General features: G+C 42.1%; 2 protein-coding genes across 3 annotated transcripts; one reads left to right on the forward strand and one right to left on the reverse strand.

Moving 5' to 3' along the window:
* Positions 1 to 1,849: 1,849 nt before the first annotated feature.
* DBI (diazepam binding inhibitor, acyl-CoA binding protein) lies at positions 1,850 to 4,996 on the reverse strand. Its single transcript, XM_066189281.1, has 4 exons — positions 4,888 to 4,996; positions 4,684 to 4,801; positions 2,863 to 2,925; positions 1,850 to 2,148 (listed from the first exon to the last, which is right to left on the reverse strand). The coding sequence occupies exons 1-4, from the start codon at positions 4,894 to 4,896 to the stop codon at positions 2,075 to 2,077; spliced, it is 264 nt and encodes an 87-aa protein (XP_066045378.1). The 5' UTR covers positions 4,897 to 4,996; the 3' UTR covers positions 1,850 to 2,074.
* A 124-nt stretch (positions 4,997 to 5,120) lies between these two features.
* On the forward strand, positions 5,121 to 20,586 carry CUNH2orf76 (chromosome unknown C2orf76 homolog). 2 transcript variants are annotated; one of them, XM_066190323.1, is made up of 8 exons: positions 5,121 to 5,232; positions 5,488 to 5,624; positions 6,499 to 6,535; positions 6,859 to 7,011; positions 8,730 to 8,780; positions 12,268 to 12,305; positions 12,440 to 12,521; positions 19,844 to 20,586. In XM_066190323.1, exons 4-8 carry the CDS (start codon positions 6,879 to 6,881, stop codon positions 19,900 to 19,902), a joined length of 363 nt encoding a protein of 120 aa, XP_066046420.1. In that variant the 5' UTR covers positions 5,121 to 5,232; positions 5,488 to 5,624; positions 6,499 to 6,535; positions 6,859 to 6,878; the 3' UTR covers positions 19,903 to 20,586. The 2 variants fall into 2 exon arrangements, with proteins under 2 accessions (XP_066046420.1, XP_066046419.1); XM_066190322.1 differs by lacking the exon at positions 19,844 to 20,586 and adding an exon at positions 15,559 to 18,235 and having other exon boundaries at positions 5,127 to 5,232.
* The last annotated feature ends 224 nt before the right edge of the window (positions 20,587 to 20,810 follow it).

Consider the following 20,810-nt stretch of genomic DNA (forward strand, 5'->3'; position numbering starts at 1 on the left):
TGCTTTCATGCCTTTTGTAGCCACTAACTGCAGAGCTATTTCCACATCTTGGATTTTTCAGCTTTCTCCTGCAAGACACAGTTGATTGGCAAAGGGCAAGCTAAATAGTAACACCACTGATGTTACTTTCTCAAGGATGGTGAAGCTGCAAGCAGAAAGATGTTACTACAGTAAAAATTTAAGTATCCTAATGAAGACTTACAAGGTAGTGTTCTCAGTCACTTGTATTACTTGATGAATAGCATTATTTGTCAGCCTGGCTAAGAGCAAACCCTCTCTGGGATAGGCACTGTGATGTTTTCCTAACGTTAGAGGTATGAGAAAGGAGAGCAGCACTGTAACAATTGTCATAGGGGAAACTAATCCAAATGAGGACTGGGATAGAGAACTTGCTACTCCCAGCCCATCCTTTAGACCCAACTCCTCTAGTTTAGTAGTCAAAAATTCTGACAACACCAGTTTTGACAGAAAAAATGCTGGCAAAGCACAGTGTACTCACGATGCAACAGTTTCCAGGCAAACCAGAGAAATGTGGGAGCATTTGCTGATGTGAGCATTGCTTTGGTGAAGGTTGGCTGAATCCTTCAAGGATAACCAGCTTCACAAAATACAGCTGCCAAGATGGAGCTGTAGAAGATGTGGAATTTAGGGCTAGAGAAGAGGTAAAAGCATTTCTTATGGTGAACATCTGCTCTTACCCCTCTCTGGCAAAGTTAATTTGAGACAATCTCAAGTAACAGAGGATCCAAGAGCAGGTAAAAAACCCCCAATGCTTATTTTACTTACCCAGAAGAACAAGGAGGAACAAGAATAAACTGCCTTTCTTTTTCCTCTCTTTATCCTAATACATTTTAAAGGACAAAAAGCAGTTCTAAGAGCATTTCCCATTAGAAGTAGTAAAGGGGAAGTTAAAATTTTTGAAAGCATGCGAAGTAATCTCTAAATCTACTACTCACCGTGTATAACTAGCTACAAAACTGCATTTACCTAGACAGATACATGATGATAGTTTTCATCCCTATATTGTTCTATAAATCAATTGCTTATCTGAAGAGTGCTTGAAGTCCTCACCTATTTAGATGCTAACCAGTTCAGCAGGAATTATAATGCCTTATTCCTATATAAGGTTGTGATTTCACTCTCAATGCCCTATGCTGGAATACTTCAACGTCACATTTGAAAAGCAAAATCTTCCCTTTCCATCATCAGCAGCTCCAAGAGACTACACTAGGCAGACCAAAACAATTAGCCTACTACAGGTGGTCACACCTGTGTGCTTTGTAACTGAACTTTTGCTGATGGTCACTAAGTCTTTCTCTTCGAGCAGTTTCCACTGTTCAGCCAGTCTATATGTGACTCACTCCCCACTGCAGCCATCTGCATGGCAACAAGAAGTTGATTTTACAGCATTAAGAGACTCAACTCCACTGCCTGTGGAACTTTCCTTTCGACGGGAAGGTTTTGTGTTCAGCATTTGCCTTTTCTCTAGAAGCCCAACATTGCTGTTGGGAAATAACATGTCCCAGAAGCATTTTATGAAAGACGATTTGGCAGTTGTTGACTAAGTCTGAAAGCTCCGGGCAACAAGTATCAAGCACCTCGTTCTTAGCACAGGCAGCATTAGAGATAACTTTTCCCAGATAAGCTCTGTGGCGCTCCAGCTTCTGCGGGCACCCAGTTACCTATCTGGAAAGGAGTGCTCCGGGCAGGAGTCGGCAGCGCCCGAACGCGGGGGACCGACCCCCTCTAGTGGCACAAGGCCGGGGGAGGCGGCCCTGCTCGGCAGCGGCAGCCACGGCAAGGACGGATGAGCTCACCGTGACCGCGAAGGCACGACCAGCACAACAGCTAAAGTACCAAACGCACTTTAATGAGTTCCCCAGATTTTTGTTCCCGGAAGGAATTGATACCGTGTCAGTATATTAGGCAGGTACATAACTTCTCCTGAACTACAGGCATGAGGAGAACCGATTATGACATATTAGGTATCTAAAGTTACTCTTAGAAACCAGTTTTCCACATTATTAGAAATAAGGCAGGTTTCAGGCGTGCACGTAGCTCATTTATCCAGTCCTCAGATGCCGTATTTGCCCTTAAGTTCTTCCACTTTTGCTATGTAAGCTTTCATTGCATCTTCTTTGGACGTTCCTGAAGGACAGAACACAGGAAGCAGTCAGATTTCACTTTTCACAGTCTGATTTAACCTTTCACAAGTCACAATTCCTCACCATAGCCCATGCCACCAGAGAGCAAAGGAGCCAGGAAGGTCACTTAGCTCTGAATCCACTGCTAAAGTTTTAAACAAATGTGTTCCACCAGTTGTGAAAAAAAAATCTTTCCAAGCAAAGTGGCTTTTGCAGAGACAGCAACTAGGCAGTGTATTAGGTCTGTTAATGTAATTGACAATTATTACAGGAAAGCTATTCCTTAAAACACCAGAAAAAAGACCCATTGTGATCGATTAGACCACTTGTTTGGCTCCTCATTTAGAGCTGGGAACTCAGTTGTTTCTTCCAAAGCTTTCCTAACTGAAGATGCTCAACAGCTGGAGGAAGAGCTGTCTTTAGGGTATTAAGCTGGGATCAGGAAAACAAATTTAGATTTCTGCTGTTATTGATCTTCTTTATTCAACACCTTAGGCCAGTTGAGCATTTTTCACCCTAATTCTCTTTCACACAGTCTGCATTTTTCAGGATTACTTCTGCCTTGCAGAGGTAATTTAAGTTTATTATCATAGCATTCTGAACTTACAGAGCTCTTGTATTAAAAGACAACACTATTCTGTTTCTTGCTGAACTACAAGTGTCTTTCTGACTAGTTTGCCAGCGGTAATTTTATTAATTTCTTTAATCAGACACTTACCTTTCAATGCACTCCAGGCATCCCACTTTGCTTTGCCTTTGAAGTCCAGCATACCAGGGCGGTCTGAGAGAGACAGGATAATCAGCAGGATTAGTTTGTGTGATCTGGCTGTAGGTAAAACCCACTTGAAGGCTTAGTTAGCACTTAACTGTGACTAAATCCAATGGCTCATCTCTGCAGCTGTTACTGGCTAACCTGTAGCCAGCAGATCACCTCAGGGGAATATGTTACAACATGGTTGGTGTGACAAGAGAAATAGACTCTTTCGAATTCCCTTGAGACAGCAGCACTTGAGCAGAAGAGCACCAACTATTGTGATTTGGTTTAGCTGTTCTTTCTGAAGAGCCTGCTGTCACATAAGAGCTATCCAATTAAAGAACATCAGCTCTAAAGTAAAGCAGAAATACCCTAAGGTCCATTACAAGCAGAGACATGAAAACAGACAGCTGTTTGCGGTAACATACAGCTTGGAACTCATTATCATCAAGTTAGTGGTGTGTTTCAAACCTATAGTTCTGCATCTGCATTTGGAAACATTGAAAATCTGACTCACTTCACTGCAGGCTGTGGTGTGGCCAAGTCGAAAGTGAATGACATGTATATAGTTAATCTTGTGCAAAGTCCCCTTTGTGGTTTTACTTCCCCTCTCTCTCTATCCTTAAAGACAATTCTTAGAACTCACAAATGGATGTGGGCAGTATCCACAGAAATCCACAGTACCCCTTGTGCAGCTCCCATGGCACAGTGACCTGCAGCTCCAGTTGGCAGCTCCACTTCTCTTCAGCACAAACCCCGCCAGTCACCCTCCCACAGGCTGCTTCTCCGGCCAACTCACGTTGGCTGCTGCCTCACAGGAGTGCAGGCACTTGCAGAAATGGTGGCATAGTCACAGCTCTGGAGCACCCTTTCACCCTGTCAAGCACTAAGAATGCTGAGGCCCAGCCACAGCAAAAGGATCACATCTGAAACCCAAAGTAATTTCTTTTCTCCCTCACGCTGCCAACTTTGGAAAAAGGAGATTAAATTACTTACCACTTCCTGTACACTCCACTGCCAGCTTTTAAATCAATGGACACTCAATAAACTATGCCAGCTACCGGGTTAGGAGGCCAGCACTCCAAAGAATTGACCTTTTCCCTTTCTAATTCTAGCTACTCCAGTGTTACACAAGGCCGATAGAGACAAGCTTCACTTTAAGTGTTAAACCAAAGGCTAAGGTACATGGTGCCATGGACAGCATTGCAGTGAGAGAATTAGACAGAAACATTTTGCACTGTGTACTTGCAAATATATTTTTGGTACAGTCTTTCTGAAGTATATTTAATTGCAGCTCCTATAAAAGTCTTCTCCTATTCTACTGGTTTTGCTTTCCACTACTATTTTTAGCAGCCAATCCAGTCTAAATAAACCGTACGTGTCATCCCCTGCAGTGTTGCAATTCCACGCTTGTACCGTTTGCCTTGCTAAGTCTGTATAACCGAGAAGTGCTTGCATTAAAGCAGCACCCCTCGGCCTGAGCAGCTGCTGCTACTTTCTGACAGAGGTCTCCAAAACCCCCAATATTTGCACAAAGCTAACACAAAGCATCCTCAGGCCCTCACTGCACGGTGCAGACGGCTGCAGCCGGGTTAATCTAAAAACCAGGAATTGCACAAAGTCTTATCGGGTTAGCCCGTGCCCTCCCGCACACAAATCCGTGCCAAGCTGGCACTGTGACACTTTGGCTGAGCCGCGGGATTGAGGGAAGCACCATGGGGGAGAGTTTTTGCCTCCCGAAGCGGCCCCACGACACCGGCGGGGGCCAGCGGGGGCGGCACCTACCCGTGTTCACGTCGCCCACCGTGGCCTGTTTGTAGTGGCTGTAGATGTCCAGCATCTCCTGGTCCGTGGGCTGCGACTTCAGCTGCTTCACCTCCTCGGCAGCTTTCTGGAACGCGGCCTGGGGGGGAAGGCGGTAGCGGGTGAGTGAGGGGAAGGTACCCGGAGCCCCCCGGAGCCCCCCGGAGCCCCCCCAGCGCCCCGCACCTCGGTCATTGCGGCGAGCACGGCGTAGTCCCAACCCAGCGGCTTCTGCCTCGCCCACCCCGCCGCTCGCCCGCCTCACTCCTCGCCAGACCGGCCGCCGGCCAATCGCAGCGCCGCGGGCCCAGCGAGCACCAATCAGCGCGGGTCGGGGGCGGGCATAGGGCGGGCAAGAAGCCAATGCGGAGGCGGTGCGGGTGCCTCCCATTCATCTGGGCGTGAGGAGAAAACGGCGGCGCGAGGGGCGCGACGGAGCCCTCGCAGCCAATCGCGCGTCTCGGGGCTGCCTCCGAAAGGACGCGATTGGCGGAGCGGCGGGGCGGGACCCGGAAGTGCCGGGGGAGAGCGGTAACGGGCCCGGGCGGGCGGGCGGCGGGGCGAGGTCGGGGGGCGCTGAGGGCGGGCGGCGGCTCCGGTGCTGCTGCGGGGTCGGGGAGGTCCCTCTCTCCCAGAGGAAGGGGCCACCAGCGACTCCCGCCTGCCTTCTTGTCCCCGTGGAGGCGCGGGGTAGTACATGGTCCCAGCCCTACGTGCGATGGGTTTGAGTAGTAAATGTGAAAGTTGGCGATTTCTGATTGAGCTCCCGATTCTGTGTTCCCACAGTGTTTTTCCGTGCTGCTTAGGAGCAAGTGAGTTGAATGCTGTGCCCTTTACTGCAGCCCCCAAGTCGCCAGCCCATGTGGAATAGCACCAAGAAAACATCCATCTTTCCTGCTTAGTACAAATCGAGTTATTTTCAGGTGCAAAGTATGCTCTTTTTTGATTGGCATGTGTTATTTGTGTGGTGTGTTACACACAGCTCATTTAAAATGGAATTTGAACTGGGGGGGGGATGGTAATTAATCAAGGCGGTGTAGAAGGAAGTTGCCTTGTGTGCTGCAAGGTCTTTGTCCCCGCTCTAAAGATAGTGCTTGATCAAAATATTGGTAGGTTGCTTTGCCAGGCTACAGCTGGGATAAATACAGCCAAGGGTGGGATGCACCTGCATGATGGTGGGGCACTTAAATAACCCCACGGCAAAAAAAGGAAAAAAAAAAAAGACACACAAAAAAGAAGAAAGAACATAAAGGGGTGAATAGGTTAAAGGTTCTCTCTCAGGACTGGAGGTGGTGACTGAGATGCCTGCCCAGGGATGGGTGGTGCAAAGGTCGTGCTGATGTTGGAGCACATGGGCTGCAGTCCTTGCTGGTTGCTGTGGCAGCTAGTGGCACTTTACCACGTGGCCAGGAAGCTGAGGGATGCCCAGTGCCAAAAATAGAGGAGTTTGTTGAGGTAGAAAAGAGCTTATTTTCCTGTGGAGAGAAAAAAAACCAAGGGAACGATACTTGGGCTTGTTTGAAGAGAGTTTTGGGTTGACAAGGCCACTCTATTTTAGGATCTGCTCTCTAGTTTAAGCCCACAGAGCCATTCTAGAGACTGACTATTATAAATTAAGTCCCTTAGTTATGTAGTAGTGTACCAGGAAAATTATTTGCCTGTGTATGTGGGGGTGGTTTTTCACTTTCCCTGGGGAGGTGAAAATGAGCATTGTGTAACAGCTTAGGCATTTTTCAGAGTATTACACTCTTTACAACATAAGTATGTTAAAAAAGTTTTTGGGTTTGTTTGTATTAGGACATTCTTCTAGAGCACAGGGTTAGTCTCCCAGCAGGTAAAGTCTTCAGTCACTTAAAGCCCACACAACACACTTGCTTTTATCCATAGCACTTCTGCATGTTTGGTGGGGAGTCTGGTGTGGCATTACACAGCACAGATCCTGGAGTGTGTGGTGTGCAGTATCAGTAATACCCTGTTTGTTTTGAGACCCTAGTACTGCTCCAGTAGGAATCATAGAAGTGAAACCCTGAAAGGCACGATACTGTTGGATTTCTCACCCTGTTTCATTCTTTGCACGAGGCCCACCTGCACCTTGTTTTCCTGCTGTGCTCATGAGCAGAGGGAAAGGCAATAATTCCTCCCATTAATGTTTCCCAGGTTGTTCAGAATTAATTCTCATGTCAGCAGAAAGCTCAACTGTCACAGTTCGTCTCGTCCGCTCTTTTGAGCACCGGAACTTCAGGCCTGTGGTGTACCATGGAGTTCCCTTGGAGCAGACAGTGAAGGAGTTCATTGCTTTTGTGAGGAAGGGTAAGATGTGGTTGTCTCATTCGTTTACTTCAGTCCCAAGTGTTGCTGTCTCTGCACAAGAAAGTGGAGGAGAGCAAATTCTGTGGCTTTGGTAGAGATGCCAGATTTGTGTTTACATCCCCTGTGTGCTTTCCTTCCTTAGATGAAAGGTCTGGAGTTAATAAGAGCTTCCATAGTTGGTGTGCCATGCGTGAATTTGGATGAACTGCTCCCCCTGCCCACATCCCCACATTTAGTCTAAAGGAAACAAGGACATTGCTCCATTTGGCTCAGTGCCTCAGGCTCCTTGAGTGGTGCTGTCAGGCAAATACTCATAAATTAATAGGAGTAAATTAATAGAGTTTAGAAAGTCTTTGATCCTAACTGCACAAATGTGTGGAATGTGGGAATGCAAGTCTGTTTGTTATTTGTGAGAGGAGAGAATCTTGAAAATTTGTTTTTGACACTGTGTGGTCTCACTGTGCATGTTTGTTTCTGTTTCTGTCTCCATCTTGAGCTTTGCGGTGCAGATTTATTCATCTGTGGGCTTTCTCTTTTAGAAGCCTCGTTGAAAGTGACAGTGAATCTAAAAGTTAAGTACTGCAGACCAGCCCACACAGTGACTTGGTAATTAGGGTGTTACCCTTAATCCTGCAGGTGTATTTCCACACACCTCAATGGAGACATTCAAAGGGTACAAAATAACTTTTTTTTTTTTTTTTTTTTTTTTTTTTTTTTTTTTTTTTTGCATGAAGTCAGCTTAAACAAGTCTTGAGCTGTTATAGATGATAACATTTGAGCAACTCCTAGGACATTGCCCTGGGACGCATGGGTGTCTTGTGTTTGGCAATTTCTGTACTTCTAGACAGTGATAGGCATGACGATCTTAGGATGCTTTTAGAGAACTGCAAGCACTTTCAGAACATATGGCACAGCTGCTGCTATGAAGAAGAAAAACAATGCTAAGAAACTTGCTTTTGATGTGTGCAATATTGCAACTCGCTGTTATTTGAGACAAAGCCAATGTCTTGAATAAGACTTTTTAGAACCTCATTCTACAGGGGTCCAAAAGCCCTGTTCCTTCCTTTACTGTAATCTGTTTTGAGCAGGCAGTTTGAGATGAATTGTTAAACTACTGAAGAAATCATGGTTTCAGCCACCTTGCTGCTGGACACCCCACAGGTGGCTGAGCCTTCTGAGGTCCTGTTTCAGTCAGAGGGAGCACTGGCACCAGGGAAGGTGTCAATGTTCCTGCAGTTACATATGGGCTGTGTCCTGCAGGCCGCTAAAGAGTTAATTTTCTACAGTTTGGCTTCCTTTTCCTGGCTGGTTCTGATTGTTTACCAAACGATTCAGTTCTGAATGACAGTTGTCAGCTGTTTGTATAAGGTAGGGAGAGATACTGGGCAAACCATTAAAAGGATGTTCCTGGCAGATTTCTGAAGGATCAGACTCCCGTGATCATACCCTAATTGCACTGAATCACTGTCCTCGTGGGGTGTTTTGTTCAGAGGGACTTCATGCTCAAATGAAGTTATTCACATATGGAGTCACTATAGAATCTGGGCCAAAGATTGTATTTCAGCATTTGATGCTCAAACAAGTCTCCTGTGTTGCAGATTTATTTTGATGTAAAGGCTGCCCAGGGGATGCATATGTTGCACAATCATGGAAAATCAACTATTGGAAATAATTAAAAAAGAGACCTTTGTTTTAACTTTGTGCTTTTATTTTAATAGATGTGTCTTCAAGAACAGGACTTCCTCCTCCTTTTAAGAATTACAAGTATGGTAGGTGGTTTTTATTTTTCATTTATAAATTACTGTCAAGTGACCACATAATATTTTACACCAGCTCTTATACAACTTAAAAGACAACTGCTGTACAATATTAATGTTGGTGCCTGTGCCTGCCTACATTTGCAGCTCTATCCACCTCTTTTAGCTGGAGTTATGCCTTTGGGATCTTGTCTGCAGAACTTGACCATTATTTTGAAGATGTGTTTTAATCTTTGAATTAGGGTGCATGGTTTACATTATTTGCTACTAGGAACTGATGGGTTTTGATATTAATTTTTTATTACTTTTATAAGTGCCTTTTAACTCTGTCTTTGCCCTAATGAGCAGCTTGTGATCTCGAAACACTTTGAAATTGTAGTTCTCTGTGTGTTTGTGTGCTTCAATATCTATTTACTGATGGTGAAGCAGAAGCTGAAGGCAAGAAGGAGAAAATGCTTAAGACTTATTTACTTAAATAGCTCACACAATATAAGAAAAACAGGGGAACTTTGCTCCGAGTAGACATGAAAGCTCTTAAATACATGCTGGTGGTATGAAATAGCATTATGTGAAATTTAACCTGACTTTATCCTCTAATGTAAAGCTATATGTATTTCCTTTTGTGTAAATTGGCATGGACGTGTGCAATTCATCTGTTTGGGACTAAGAAAACTTTTTAAATAGGCTGAGTTACTTCCTTTTTTGGAGTTTGTAAACTTGGATGTCAGTCACATATCTTTTCCTATACTTGGCAATTCTCAAAGTTCCCTTGGAGTTTTCCTGCAAGTGATTCTCTGTCTCCCATGTTCTTGGAGTTGACAAACTCCTTCCTCTGTGGTGATTCAAGGAACTGAGTGAGAGATCTATTTAATGCATGGGAAGGGTAATAAACTCTATTTGCCTATTAAAAAAAAAAAAAAAGGCAAATTATTTAATTTTGTGCTGTTACTGATGGTGAAACAGAAAGTGCAGACTGAAGCCAGAAAAAGTTAGGGATTAAGATTGATGATACATCAGTGGCAGGGATTTGAATGTTTTTTATTATTTTTAATGTGTTACTTAAGGTCTTAACGTCTGTAAATTTGAATTTGGAGGTGCCCTTCACCCCGTATGTGGCTTTGGTGGTTTGAGAGGTTCCTGTCTAGAACTGCTGCTCTCAGTTGTATCCCTAGTGCTGCCTGTCCCAGCTGTCAGTTCTTTCATCACTTGGAGATCAGTTTAGCTTTTCCCAAGACATATCTGGTGGCTGAGGGCCTGATTGTGCTGGGTAGGACTGAACATAACTTTAAAACCTGTTGCACCAGTTACTGGGGGCCTACTCTTACTGTGATGGTGCTAACTGCAGGAAGATTTTCACACAGGAAGATCAAAGCCAGGTTCCTCACCTTCCCCTCAGGCTGTGAATCATCCAGGTTCATGTTTTTGGCATCTCTGCTGTCTCTACAGTGCTCTGCTGTCTTATGTTTTTGTGAGGAAGAGGCAGTGAGACTTCTGCATGAATAGTGCCAGTAAGAGCCAAACTTTTTCTCCTGTTTTGTTTGGCAGTGCCAGAAATCTCGGAAGGGTTGTCTCTCACCTTGTCTGTTTCAGCTTCTTCCCTGCAGAATTCAGCACCACTTCATTTTAACATCATATATAGTGCCATCACATTTTTGCTCTTGGATTAGTGCTCACATCTCAAAGCTTCTGACTTCCATTTTTTCTTCATTTCTTTGTATGGATTATTCTTGTTCTTGCTGTAGAACTCTTCTGAGTCAGTCTTATCTTAGTACCTTTTCATTGCCATCTTTTCACTGATGTTGGCAGTCTGGATGCCAGCTAGTTCCATGAGCTGCTTCTCAGTTTTATTTCTTTCATCCACGAATGTGGAGCAGTATGGCAGGTAGTTCATAAAATCACTTAGAAAGTCGTATCTTATCAGTTGCCATGGTAGACCTATTATCAGAAAAGGCAAGATAAAAAATTGGCAGTATGATTGAGTGGGACCAAATGGAGATGAAATAGCAAAGGCTAGTCAGAGGACTTAGCTTATGAGAAGAGACTGTAGTTTCATCTCTGTAACAGAGTTAAAGAAGCCATTTAATAGCTCAGATGAACCCATGGTAAACTGCTGGGTGCCAGTGGTGGAGTTCTGAGCAAGTAAAACTGAGGCAATACTTCAGGGCATGACTGGGCAAAGACTAGAGAAAAGGGAATGTATCAAAGTAGACAGAGGAGCTGAAACCTAACAGGCACAGGCTGGGTTTATTTGCTGTAATGGAAAGGTTTCACGATTGCAATGTATTTTTTTCTGTTATTGCTTAGTCTTTTTGTAATGTTTCTATGCAAGATGGATTCTGGTAATTGCAATTTAATGTCTGTCTTGCTTCTAATAGCACAGTTATTACAACATGCCAAGGCTGCCTTCTCAGTTACCTCTGCAGTGAGAATACAGAATACTTCTTACATTATGTAGTGTTCAAAATGGGCTAGAATGGTATGGAAGCAAACTTCTGAGCGGGAATGTGGTCTTTATTATTCTGAACATCTGAATACTTGCTCCTGGTAATTTGAAAGTTGGTTTAGCCAGTAGTTAACTTTGCTGCATCCTTCTCTTACCAGACTATTTCAATATGTAATGTTCACTCAATGCACAAAACTAAACTAGAACAGAAAATGAGCAGACAAGCAGAACTGGTTTTTCTTCTTTGCTGGGAAGGGATTGGTGTGTTACTCCAAATTTGTTCAAACACAGAGTCTTCAGAGTTCAATCTGGTGTTGTATGGCTTTAAGCCATTCCCTCTGGATCTTTGCCCTCATCCAGTTGCTTTGGTGACTGTGTTATTTTCCCCTGTTTTTCCCTTCTGTTAGCAAAGCCCTGCCCATATTGTCAGAAGGAAGTGGTACATTTTTTTTTTTTTTAATTCTAAAACCACTACACGGCACAAACGTAAGATAAAAATTATTGAAAAAGGTGTAGCATTAAAGAGGAGAGGCTGTAGATGTTAATGTAAAATGAACTTGCTTAACGAAATTTCTACCGTGGATGGTGGGTGTTTTTATTCACGAGAAGGAAAATTTCAAGGGATGATCTGAAGTGATCAGGTTATTGTGTCTTAATCACTTGCTGCCTATCAGCTGTAGCAGTTGACAGCGCATAAATGCTGTTGGTCCTGCCCCAATTGCATGTGTAAAACCTATTAAAACACCCTAAGTGGCATTTAAATTGATGTGTTTTGACTGGCAATTGAGATGGTCATTAGTTGGTTATTGTAATTCAGCCAGCACACAGAAGCCCAATAGGATGTGGTACCTTAATGTTGCATTGACTGCTTTAAGCCTGTGGCCGCAGGACTGTGAGATTCAGATGTTTTCTCCTCTTTCAGGTTGAATACACAAAATTGTTAATAAGAAAATATTTTGAAGCTCCCCCCTTTGTTTGTTTGTCTTTCCCCAAGTACAACTTTCAGTGTTGTCTGTTATTAAGCCTTATTTTAGGAAAACACTTTTTTCCTTTCAGATACAATGAAGATTATTCACCAAGCACACAAATCTAAGGTAAGTTTACTAGCTGTGTTCTTCCCCTTTTGCATACTTTTATGCAGGCAGATCTCTGCACTGTCAAACAAGACTGGAGCAGAGGAAATCAGTAAATTCCTCTTATCTTTGTATTCTGGTTCTCTGATTTGTAGACTGGTGAGCTTGTAGTGAGTTTGGAAGATGATGACAAACTGATTTTGAAGGAAGACAGCACGCTGAAAGCAGCTGGAGTAGGTAGGAGTACATTTGTATTGACTGAAGATGCTGTTCCTTGTGGTAGCATTAAACTGATAACTGGCTGATTATGTTTGGACAGGCTGCTGAAAAGTAAATGCTATTTCTGATGCTCTTTACACGACTTGATAATTATTCAGGGAAGCATTATTCAAATCATTGGTCTGAGGGCAGCAGGTATCTGCACTCCAAATGTTCAGAATGCAAATTGTGATTTTTAGAGGGTATGCTTATAATTCTGCTGAGAGTAATTTTAAATGATTGACAGATAGGTTATTAGTACCGTGTCTGCTTAGTCTTATCAGTAACATTTAAACTGATGTTTTGGTTAGAAACGTAAGTAGTGGAACCAGCATGGAATAATGAAATAAGATTAGATTTGTTTAATGTGCAGCATACAGTGCCTGATAGGCAGATTGCTCAGGAAAGCTCGAGCAGTATCGTTTAGAGAATGTGCTGAACATAGCAAAGAGTTGAAACTTGACCTGATTTCTCACATTTTGACAGGAGACTACATATAGGGCATGTCTTTTGGTAATAATGTAAAGAAATGTCTGTCATGATAAAATTGATGGTCCCTGGCTGTCCTTTGGGCTTCTCACAAATGTGGCTGAATGACTTTGTGGCAGCAGGGTACTTAAGGGATGTGGTCGCATTCCACCTTGATATGGACAGTTTGCTCATTTGAATCTGATTTGCCTGGCTGGAAAGCTTTCACTGCCTGTGCCCTAAGTGCAGGGGCTTCACAGAGGAGGCTCCCTCCTGCTCCTGGTGCTCACTGATTGCTCCCCAGCTACTGAATGGGATTTCTTTCCCTTAGGTTACTTGGCTCTCCTGGTTCCTGCGGATTTTTTTCTGGTTTTAAGTGACTTGGGGTGTCTCTTCAATGTTTTTTTTTCTGGTGTGAACTACAACTGGTCCTAATATACCTTTCCTAAAGGTCTTTGAGTGTTCCTGTAATATGAATCATAGTTTTTACTACACCAGGTCTTTTTGTCTGCAGGGTGGGAGAAAAAGTGAGGATTACTGGCACCCAAGCCTTACAGATTTGCAATTTATTTAGCAGGAGATTAATTTAACTATGATCTTTATCTATGTAAGGCATAAGAGGCAGTGCAGTTCAGGAGAGGGACTGATGACAGTGCCAAATGTTGAATTAGAAATAACAAAGCTGTCTTCTTTCAAAAGGGTATGGGTAGGTCTTTGTATATATTATCTGTCTTTGAAACGGGGTTTGTAGCTACAGCAGTGAAACCTGCTGGATGTGATCTCAAAAAAGTGTCAAAACATCAGACTAAATGTTACACTGAAAGGAAATAGGAATGCAACAGCCTATTCTGTGTCTCTGTCTCTGTCTGGGAGGGGGGTGGTTCATTTAGGGCAGAAAATAATTTAAAGCTGCTTTTTTTTTTTCTTTTTTTTCAGAATAATAGCAGTTATTGTCATTAGTATATAGAGGATATCTGTGATAGAAGAGGAAAGTCCATTCTTTGGAAAATGCAATGTGCTATTATGTGATTTTGAATTTGGATATGATGCAAATCATGTCATATGATTTGCATCTTCATGTGTAAATTAGCTAAGTTAGAAGTGGGGTCTTTGCAGTAATATCTTGAAGATTTTACTTTCTTCCTTCAACGAGAAGCAGAAAAGAGTAAGCCAAGGAGGTGATACCATGTATCATGTACCACTGGTCCTCATTTTGTACACAATGGTAATTCTGTAAATTTTCTTTAAATCAGTAAAAAAATTTGAAATCTCCTATTGAGATATGAAATTTTTCCAGCATCTAGTCTGGACAAGACTTACTAGAATAAAACAATCAGAATCACCGTTAGAAAATCTGGGAAATTCTGATACATGCAGAACATAACATTTTTCCTAAGCTGCAGTTGATTGCCTTTGACACTATACAGGATTGGGCTAGAGAGTTATAAATTATGAGGACATTAGATAAGTATCCTCAGGAAAGCCTCTGTAGTAGTGATTATTATTACAGTTATTATCCAGTCAGCAAAGTTAATGCTTGCATTTTTTTTTAAAAGCAGGGTGTATGTTAATAAAGTGTTCAGTATTCATTACAAATAGTCTTGTCTGTTTTCTAGTTGAGATTCTAAAATCCCTTCTACTCTTTTTTTTTTACAAGACAGGCAGACTTCATTAACTTAAGGTTTAATTTAAAAAACGAATGTGGAATTTATTGGCTCAGCACCTTAAAGAGTTCCATGTTTAATAATTGTGAAGGCATTCCATCAGATTTGTCTCTGTTCTGAATTAGTAATGTTGCTGACTTATTGTTTTAGAAGAGGAAGTCCTTGACCTACTGGGTTGAAAGAATTGTGACTGTTCTGAACCTTTGTGGGTCCTTTAGCTCTGCCATATCCCCTGTGAATAATTAGAGGTATTTGAAGGTATTGCTGGAGAAGCCAATTTGTGTCTTTCACTTTGCATATTGTCGAAGCCTCATGAATTAATCATCAGCAGGGCAAAAAATTAACTTCTTCAGACACATATTTTGATGGGTCATGAGGGAGAATGTAAAGTGATCTGTAAAATATTCTACTGATCCTCTAAGTATTAAATTATTATACCTACAGGCTAATTTAATGGAAGAAAGAAACTTCTTTCTCCCTTTCCTAACAGAAAAATGCACCAAAAAAGAGTGTATCACGCTTCACTACTTGCCTAGCATTTGAAGGTGTTAGAAATGCAATCACTTAATTTGCTGAATGCTTATACAAACAAATCTGAAGACTGTGTTAAACAAATCTTGAGGGGTCTTGTGTACATGTTTATTTCTATACATTCATGTTCTTGGTGGTTTTGTTTGTTTGGGGTGTTTTTTTATGAGGTTAAATGACGCCTTTAATACTGGCAACCTTTTTCAAAAATATGATGAGGAAAAAAAGAAAATGTGTGGTGTTTTATAATTGTCTTTGACCATAAAGTTGCTAATTGTCTTCTAAGATTCTAAATAGTTGGCTGTTGGTGCTTCGTTTACTGGTGTGCTAAATACTTAATTTTTTATTCGTTCTAGCAAATGAGACGGAATTAGCATTCTTCTGTGAGGAAGATTACAGAAACTACAGAGCTAATCCTGTTTCAGCCTGGTGAAGATCCCAAGGGATTGTTTTGTTTTCCCATACCTGTTGTAAATTTTCCTTATTCTGCTTAATGAGATTTTTCTTAAAGATCAATAAATCCTAGAGGATTTCTTCGCAAACAGTGCAATTCCCTTCCTATAGAAATTAATTTCTGTCAATATGCTAAGGCTGGGAGAAGAAAAACGGGTGAACATGACTTTTTTTCTTCCTCCCTTTTCTTTTTGCTGTGCTTGGCTCTTGAGCCTCAGGCAGTGCCATCCCTGACCCGTGACACACGTTCTTGGTGTGATCCCACAGCAGACAGTAACTGCATATGGAAATTACACAATGCACAGGATGGTCCCATCACAGTACTAACTTCTAATGAAAATGAAGTGAAACCTCCTTCAAATGAAATGAAATATTTTATGACCAAATCACTGGGTATTTTAAAGAACTTGGGAAGAGAATCTCTCTGTTTCAAGTCACAGCTTTACTTCTCTTATTTTATGTTTGGTCTCTTTTGTTTAAATAGTGCAGACTGGCCAGTGTTTCATGCTTTTCAGTGGTGAATGCTTTCCATTATCCTCTCTTCCAGCCCTCTTTAGCATGCTGAAAGGGACAAATGTCTGTTGGGAGGCTTTTGTGTCCAAGGAGCAGCTCGCCTGTTTCTAGCTTTGCTTCATGGAGACACCTTTACTTAGGGGTAGCAGCTTGAGTTCTGCCCAGATATCAGTGTGCCTAAGTAGGAATTGGGCATTTTTCCAAGTGGAGTGAAAGCTCATGGTTTCAGTTTTAAGAATAAAACCTGAATGATTGCATTTTTTTGCGAGGAGAGGCCCAGTCTGTGAGCCACATGTCTTGAAGACTGGAATTGATTCCCTTATTCTTTCCGTGAGCCAAGTACTCTGTTGCTGTGTGTTTGTTCTTGGGAATCCCAGGCTTTCCTACTACATGAACCAAATTAAGAATAATAGAAAATAATCATGCATCCAATAAAGTGCCTTTTGGTAGACATCACTTATGAAATGCTTTTTAGGGGGTACCAACATGGGACACTGTGCCTTTAAGCCTCTCTTCACTGAAATAGGAATGATGCTGGCTCTGTGCCTTAGCAAGCTTTTTGGGCACAAACTCTGCTAAATTGGATGAGACCTCACGTGCAATTGCTTTAGACCTACACATCTACACTGAGCTCTTGGTGAGAGCTGACAGTACACTATCCATGAGACTTTCTGGAGGAGTAACCCTACCATTTCCTAGAGCTTTGATGATTGTTTTTATTGACATGTGTGCTTTCCAAAGTATCTAAGTAAAATTTCCCTTTATTTTAGATGTAGGGCCAAAGAACCCTCTTTGTATTGTTCCCACCTCATTTTCCTCATCCTTCCTGACAACTCTCTGGTTTAGGCTGTTTTACTCACCAACAGCTTTGCTTCAAGAGTTTTATTCTCTTGTGAAAGAGCTCTACCACTTTCTCAACTGTGACTAAATTACTGTAACTTTTTCTTGTAAGGAGGAGTCCTGTGTCACTGAAGTCACCTATGTTCTCCTGGGATGTAGATGCCGTTATGCATGCCCTGATGAATTTATAAGGAGAATTGACCTCTTGCCTTCTCTTTCTGTGCAGGCAGCCTCTCTGTTGCTGGTACCTGCTCCCCAAACATGGGCCCATGTTCAGCTGCCTTTTTACACAGTCAGTCATGTTTGCAGGTTTATGTGGTTAATACAAGTTTGTGCTCATCTTCTCAGACAGTGCAAGCTGATGCATTGCTCTCCAGACTGTCTCATCTTTGTTCAGCCAAATTTCCAGTAGTGAAGGTAACTTTGTAAGAGCAGATAGTGTACCAGAGACGTCAGTGTCTCAGGCTGGCCTGCCAAGGCATCTAAATGGTGCCTGTCAGCACATGCAGGCTCTCAGACTGAGCAAGCACTGCCATTCTTTTCCTCCTGTTCTGGGGATTTGAATTTGGTCTCCAGCCCTTTCAGACAGATTTGGATTAGTTTTGTGGTCCCTTTTCTCTAAAGTATTTGTGTTTGAAAGAGTAACCACATTTTAACAATTGTCCTTTCTGGGCTTGCACAGTTCCAAACTTGCAGTGTCAGATCAAGTCTGGTACAGCGGAAGAGCAATTCTACAGCATCAGTGAGAAAAACTGTTAATGTTCTACTGCAAATATTCAAGAATTATGTGACTGGCACTCCAGATCAACTTCTCTTTCCAAGGGAAGAGTTAAACTACTGCTGTGTGAGCTCAGTTCACTCTGGCAATGGCACTTCATTGGCTCCTTTCTCCAGCAGCACAGTGGAGCCTTTTGTAATGCTCTCAATGGCCACACTTGTAAACTGATTTCTTTCTGAAGTGTTTTTCTACTGTGGTTGTTTTATTTTCTTTTTTTTTTTCTTTCTTCTTTTTTTTTTTTTTTTTTAAATGGGAATTTCAGTAATGCTTCTTTCCAGTAAACCCCACAAAACCAGAGATAATAACCGAAAACTTGTTAGGAAAGATGCTGTTCCAACATTTTTTTGGTGGGATATGGTACAGCCTTGTATCAAAGTAGGTTTGATTCCAGGATTGTTGAGTACTGTATGAAATCTCTGAACAGCGGCTAATAAATTAGTAAAGCCTGAGATGTCTTTGCCCATGTTTTTTTGAAATGCTCTTTCTGTTGAAAGAAATCACAGAGCTAGTACTGTGGTTTGTTATCCTGGCAGAAATCATGAACTGCATTGGTTTACAGCTGTTTTTAATTAAAGGTGTAGTGGGGTAAGTCATACTGCTTTGCCAGTGGTCTTAGGCATTGTGGGGTTAATAAGGATTCGTGTTACAGTGGGATGTTCTTGAAACCATTCACCATTTTTTTGTTAAACAAAAGAACAATAGCCAGAGAGGACTCTGAAATAAGATAAAATTTATCCTGAGTTATAACACTGTAGCAGGGAAAGGCAGTCAAACTGGAACCCTGGGGTGGTGTGTCAGGCTTAGCTGTTTGTTGGAGGAAAAAATCACTTCAGAGAGACTGGAGTTTTGATTAGGCAGTGTGAAAGCATTGCTACTGAAGAAGAGAGGAAATTTGGAAAGGAATTATCATAAATAGGAAGAAGAGGTAACTGTAACTGAATAAACAGCAAAATCTGCATGTGCAACACTCTTGGTGCAGAGATAGCAAAGCAGTGCTGCTTTCCATAGAACTAAAGGTATAAAAATGGTGCGTTTTCATAATTCTGGAATTGAATTGATGAACTACTCCAATAGGCATCTTGTTTTTTTCTGGCTTTGTCACACTATACTTTCTGCATCCAACAGTTTTAATTATTTTTCTGCCTAGAGGTAGTTATGTTGCCTTTTGAAGAAGCAAGAGTTAAGAAAAATCTGCTGACATGGACAGCTGAATTGTCCAGTGCCATAAAGGAGAACTCAAAGATCTGATAAGCACCGCTTTTACAGTTAACTGCCTTATCTGATGTAAACATTGTGACTTTAAGGTGATCCAGAAATATATTGAAAGCTGTGGTGTTTCTCTTTCACTCCCTGGCAGTATTTAACATCCCCTGACAGATCACTTATTTAAAAATGTGCCTACAAGTAGCAGTCCAAGAGTTCCCACAGCCATGATAGGCTCTTGTCTTTGGAAGCTAATAGCCACAGAAATCCTGAATGTCCAAAGATCAAGAAGCTAAAACCAGAACATACGATACTCATGCTTGGTCTCCCGTGGCTGATAGGATCCCAGGTACAGAGCAGGGCAGATGACTGAAGGCATTACAAATGCCGAAGGCAAATGCACACTTTTGTTTATTGAACAGCTTGAACTGAGCTCAGGCTCCTTGGTTGGCACCTGATCCGCCTTCTATTGCTTCCTTTCCACAGGATTACTTGGCACAGATTAACAAGTGATTAACGAGTCAAGAAACGCCCAGTACACAACTTTTTTTGCTTTTCGTTTTATCAGGATATTGACTCTTCTCTACTCCCCGTTTCCTATTGAGTCAGAGAAACGGACCCAGCTTCAAACGTTTCCCCAACCACTTCCTTTGCTTCTTGCTGCCACTTCTGGTGATTTGCAGTGCTTTAATGGTGAGGTTTGCACCTCATCTGATACGCAATAGCAGCCTTTCCTGTGGCAGTGAATGTACATTTAAAAATTTTTTTTTCATGAAAAAATATGCTTTGAAATTGAGACTTTTTCTCCACTGTAACTAATAATGCACAACAAAGGCTCTTTTCTTGCTTTGCAGGAAGACTTACCCAGGATAGCACTGTCCACCAGTCAGTGGAAACAATTTGTTTATCATAATGCTTTCAATCTTGTAAGGAAATGAAGGAGTTACATCAGGAAAGAAGAAGAAGAAAAAAAAAAAAAAAAAAAAAAAGGCAGTGAAAAGCCAAGACCTAGTGCCATGAACTCTTTGCCTGCAGAAAAAGCCACCAGATGTCAGCACAGCCTGTTCTTTGCTTCTCCAGAACCTCTGTAAGCCAAGAGATGTGTCATGTTTATGAAAAGTGCTTAGCTGTGAACTGGCTTAGCCTGTGAAGTCTGTGCTAAGGTTCTGGTGATGAAAGCTGAGTCTTTCCTTGCAGAAAGTATTTCTTTTTATATTAAAATCAAAAAGCAGAAAATTGAACTGGTTTCAGTGCTTAAATTCCTCTTGTTAGAGAGCATCCTTTGCGGAGCCAGTTCCCAGCATATCTAAATCTTTGCACGCTGTGAGGAGGCATTTGCAGAACATTCATTTGAAGAATTGTCTGGAAAAGATCAGTGTTAATTTGCTGAGGTTTTGTAAAGTAGATTTTAAGTATGCCTATTTCTTTTAAACACAAGGAGAACCATCTGGAACAGACACACATGCAAAGCAGAGCAAAACATCTTCAGCAATACAGCTTAAACACACAGCAAACGTATCCTCCATGCTTCTGACCCTAAGCTCCCACTATTTTCCTCCTTGTAGTGCGAGGAGAACATGGTACTGCATTCTCTGGGCCGTGCTTCCTGAGCTGGGATGAGCTGAGCTGGGATTTGAGTTTCAGAGCCCAAATCCAAGCACTGTGCACAGCTTTATGCTGTCAGTGATTAGAGCATGCATAGATGCTGCCTGGTTAAAAGACTAAATTTGAATTTTTGCACAGGGACAAGGTGTGAGAGAGCTTGCTGCTCAGATTCCCATCGCTTCCCTTGCAGCAGCTTGCAGCTGCCAGGGAGGTGTC

This window comes from Chamaea fasciata, unplaced genomic scaffold, assembly GCF_029207755.1.
Source record: "Chamaea fasciata isolate MVZ Bird 193981 ecotype frontalis unplaced genomic scaffold, bChaFas1.0.hap1 SCAF_8, whole genome shotgun sequence".
Classification (NCBI taxonomy): domain Eukaryota; kingdom Metazoa; phylum Chordata; class Aves; order Passeriformes; family Sylviidae; genus Chamaea; species Chamaea fasciata.